The sequence below is a fragment of the Trichechus manatus genome, unplaced genomic scaffold, assembly GCF_000243295.1.
Source record: "Trichechus manatus latirostris isolate Lorelei unplaced genomic scaffold, TriManLat1.0 scaffold00057, whole genome shotgun sequence".
Classification (NCBI taxonomy): Eukaryota; Metazoa; Chordata; class Mammalia; order Sirenia; family Trichechidae; genus Trichechus; species Trichechus manatus.
The window spans coordinates 14,699,754-14,701,118 of record NW_004443993.1 but is presented as its reverse complement, the minus strand read 5'-3'; the positions used below and the strand labels follow the sequence as shown (position 1 = coordinate 14,701,118).

The 1,365-nt window shown below is 72.4% G+C and overlaps 1 protein-coding gene across 1 annotated transcript in view; it reads left to right on the top strand.

The window, feature by feature from the left end:
• The window catches only part of APC2 (APC regulator of WNT signaling pathway 2), a 21,327-nt gene that overhangs the window by 14,880 nt on the left and 5,082 nt on the right, over positions 1-1,365 (top strand). Inside the window, exons 16-17 of the mRNA XM_004378679.1 lie at positions 1-349; positions 398-1,354. Coding sequence (XP_004378736.1) covers positions 1-349; positions 398-1,354 — 1,306 coding nt within the window. The remainder of the gene's footprint in view (positions 350-397; positions 1,355-1,365) is intronic.

The window sequence follows — 1,365 nt, the reverse complement described above, 5'->3', positions numbered from 1 at the left end:
GGCCGGCCGCTCCACCTCCTCCAGGCAGGCCTCTGGGCAGCGGCCTAGGGCGGGGGGCATCAGCCAGAATGCAGAGGAAGCCCGTGGAAAGGGCCGGATCCATGCAGGCCTGGAGCTGCCCCTTGGCCGCCTGCCCAGTGCCCGCTCAGACCAAGATGGGCCTTGCCTGGGCCGGGCACGTGGGGACGGTGGCCTGCAGTCGCTATGCCTCACCACACCCACCGAGGAGGCCGTGTACTGCTTCTACAATGACTCTGACGACGAGGGGCCGGCCACAGCGGCCAAACCCCCCCGGCGGGCGGCGGCGATCCCCCGGGCCCTGAAGAGAGAGCGTCAGGTGGGCACGAAGGTCGCACCCAAGGCTGCGCCCAAGGCTGCACCCAAGACTGCGCCCAAGGCTGCACCCAAGGCTGTGCCCAAGGCTGCACCACCTGCCCTGCCACCCCCCCGGGCACACCCCAGCCTCATTGCCGACGAGACACCGCCCTGCTACTCGCTGAGCTCTTCCGTGAGCTCCCTGAGCGAGCCGGACCCGGAGCAGCCAGCCAGCCAGCCCTGCGGCCGGGGTTCAGCAGTCTGCAAGAACTCAGAGGTGGCCAGTGGGCATGGTGGCGCGTCACCCGGCCCACGGGCTGAGGAGGAGCTGCTGCGAAGCTGCGTCAGCTCAGCCATGCCCAGGCGCCGGACACCAGCGTCTGGATCCCGGCAGCAGAAGCCCCGAGCAGCCCAGCCAACAGCCGAGGTGGCCCGGGAGCGTGGAGAGGAGGCAGCCGGCTCGGACCGCGGTGCCTCGGACCTGGACAGCGTCGAATGGCGGGCCATCCAGGAGGGCGCCAACTCCATCGTCACCTGGCTGCATCAGGCGGCAGCCGCCGCGGCCACCCGCGAGGCCGAGTCCGACTCGGTTCCGTCCTACACATCAACGCCCAACGCAGAGAGGAAGCGGCGGCGGCCAGGGGCGGAGGGCCTGGTGGGCAGCGCGAGGCGGCCGGAGAGACGAGCCGTGGCTGATCGCGGTGGCGCCGAGCAGCCGCGCGGCGCTCAGAAGGCGGCGTCCGGCGTCCCAGCCGTGCTGCGGGGAAGGACAGTCATTTACATGCCCAGCCCGGCACCCCGGGGACAGTTCAGAGGCGCTCCCGGACCCCGCGCCGCCCCGCGGAAGACGGGGCCGCCGAGCCCCGTGCAGCCAGCCGCCCCGGCCCCGAACCCCGGCTCACAACAGCGCTCCCGCAGCCTGCATCGGCCAGGCAAGATCTCAGAGCTGGCGCTGCGCAGTCCCCCGCAGAGGAGCGCCACGCCGCCCGCGCGCCTGGCCAAGACGCCCTCGCCTGGTTCTTCGCAGAGCTCCCCTGCCGTCCCCCCGCC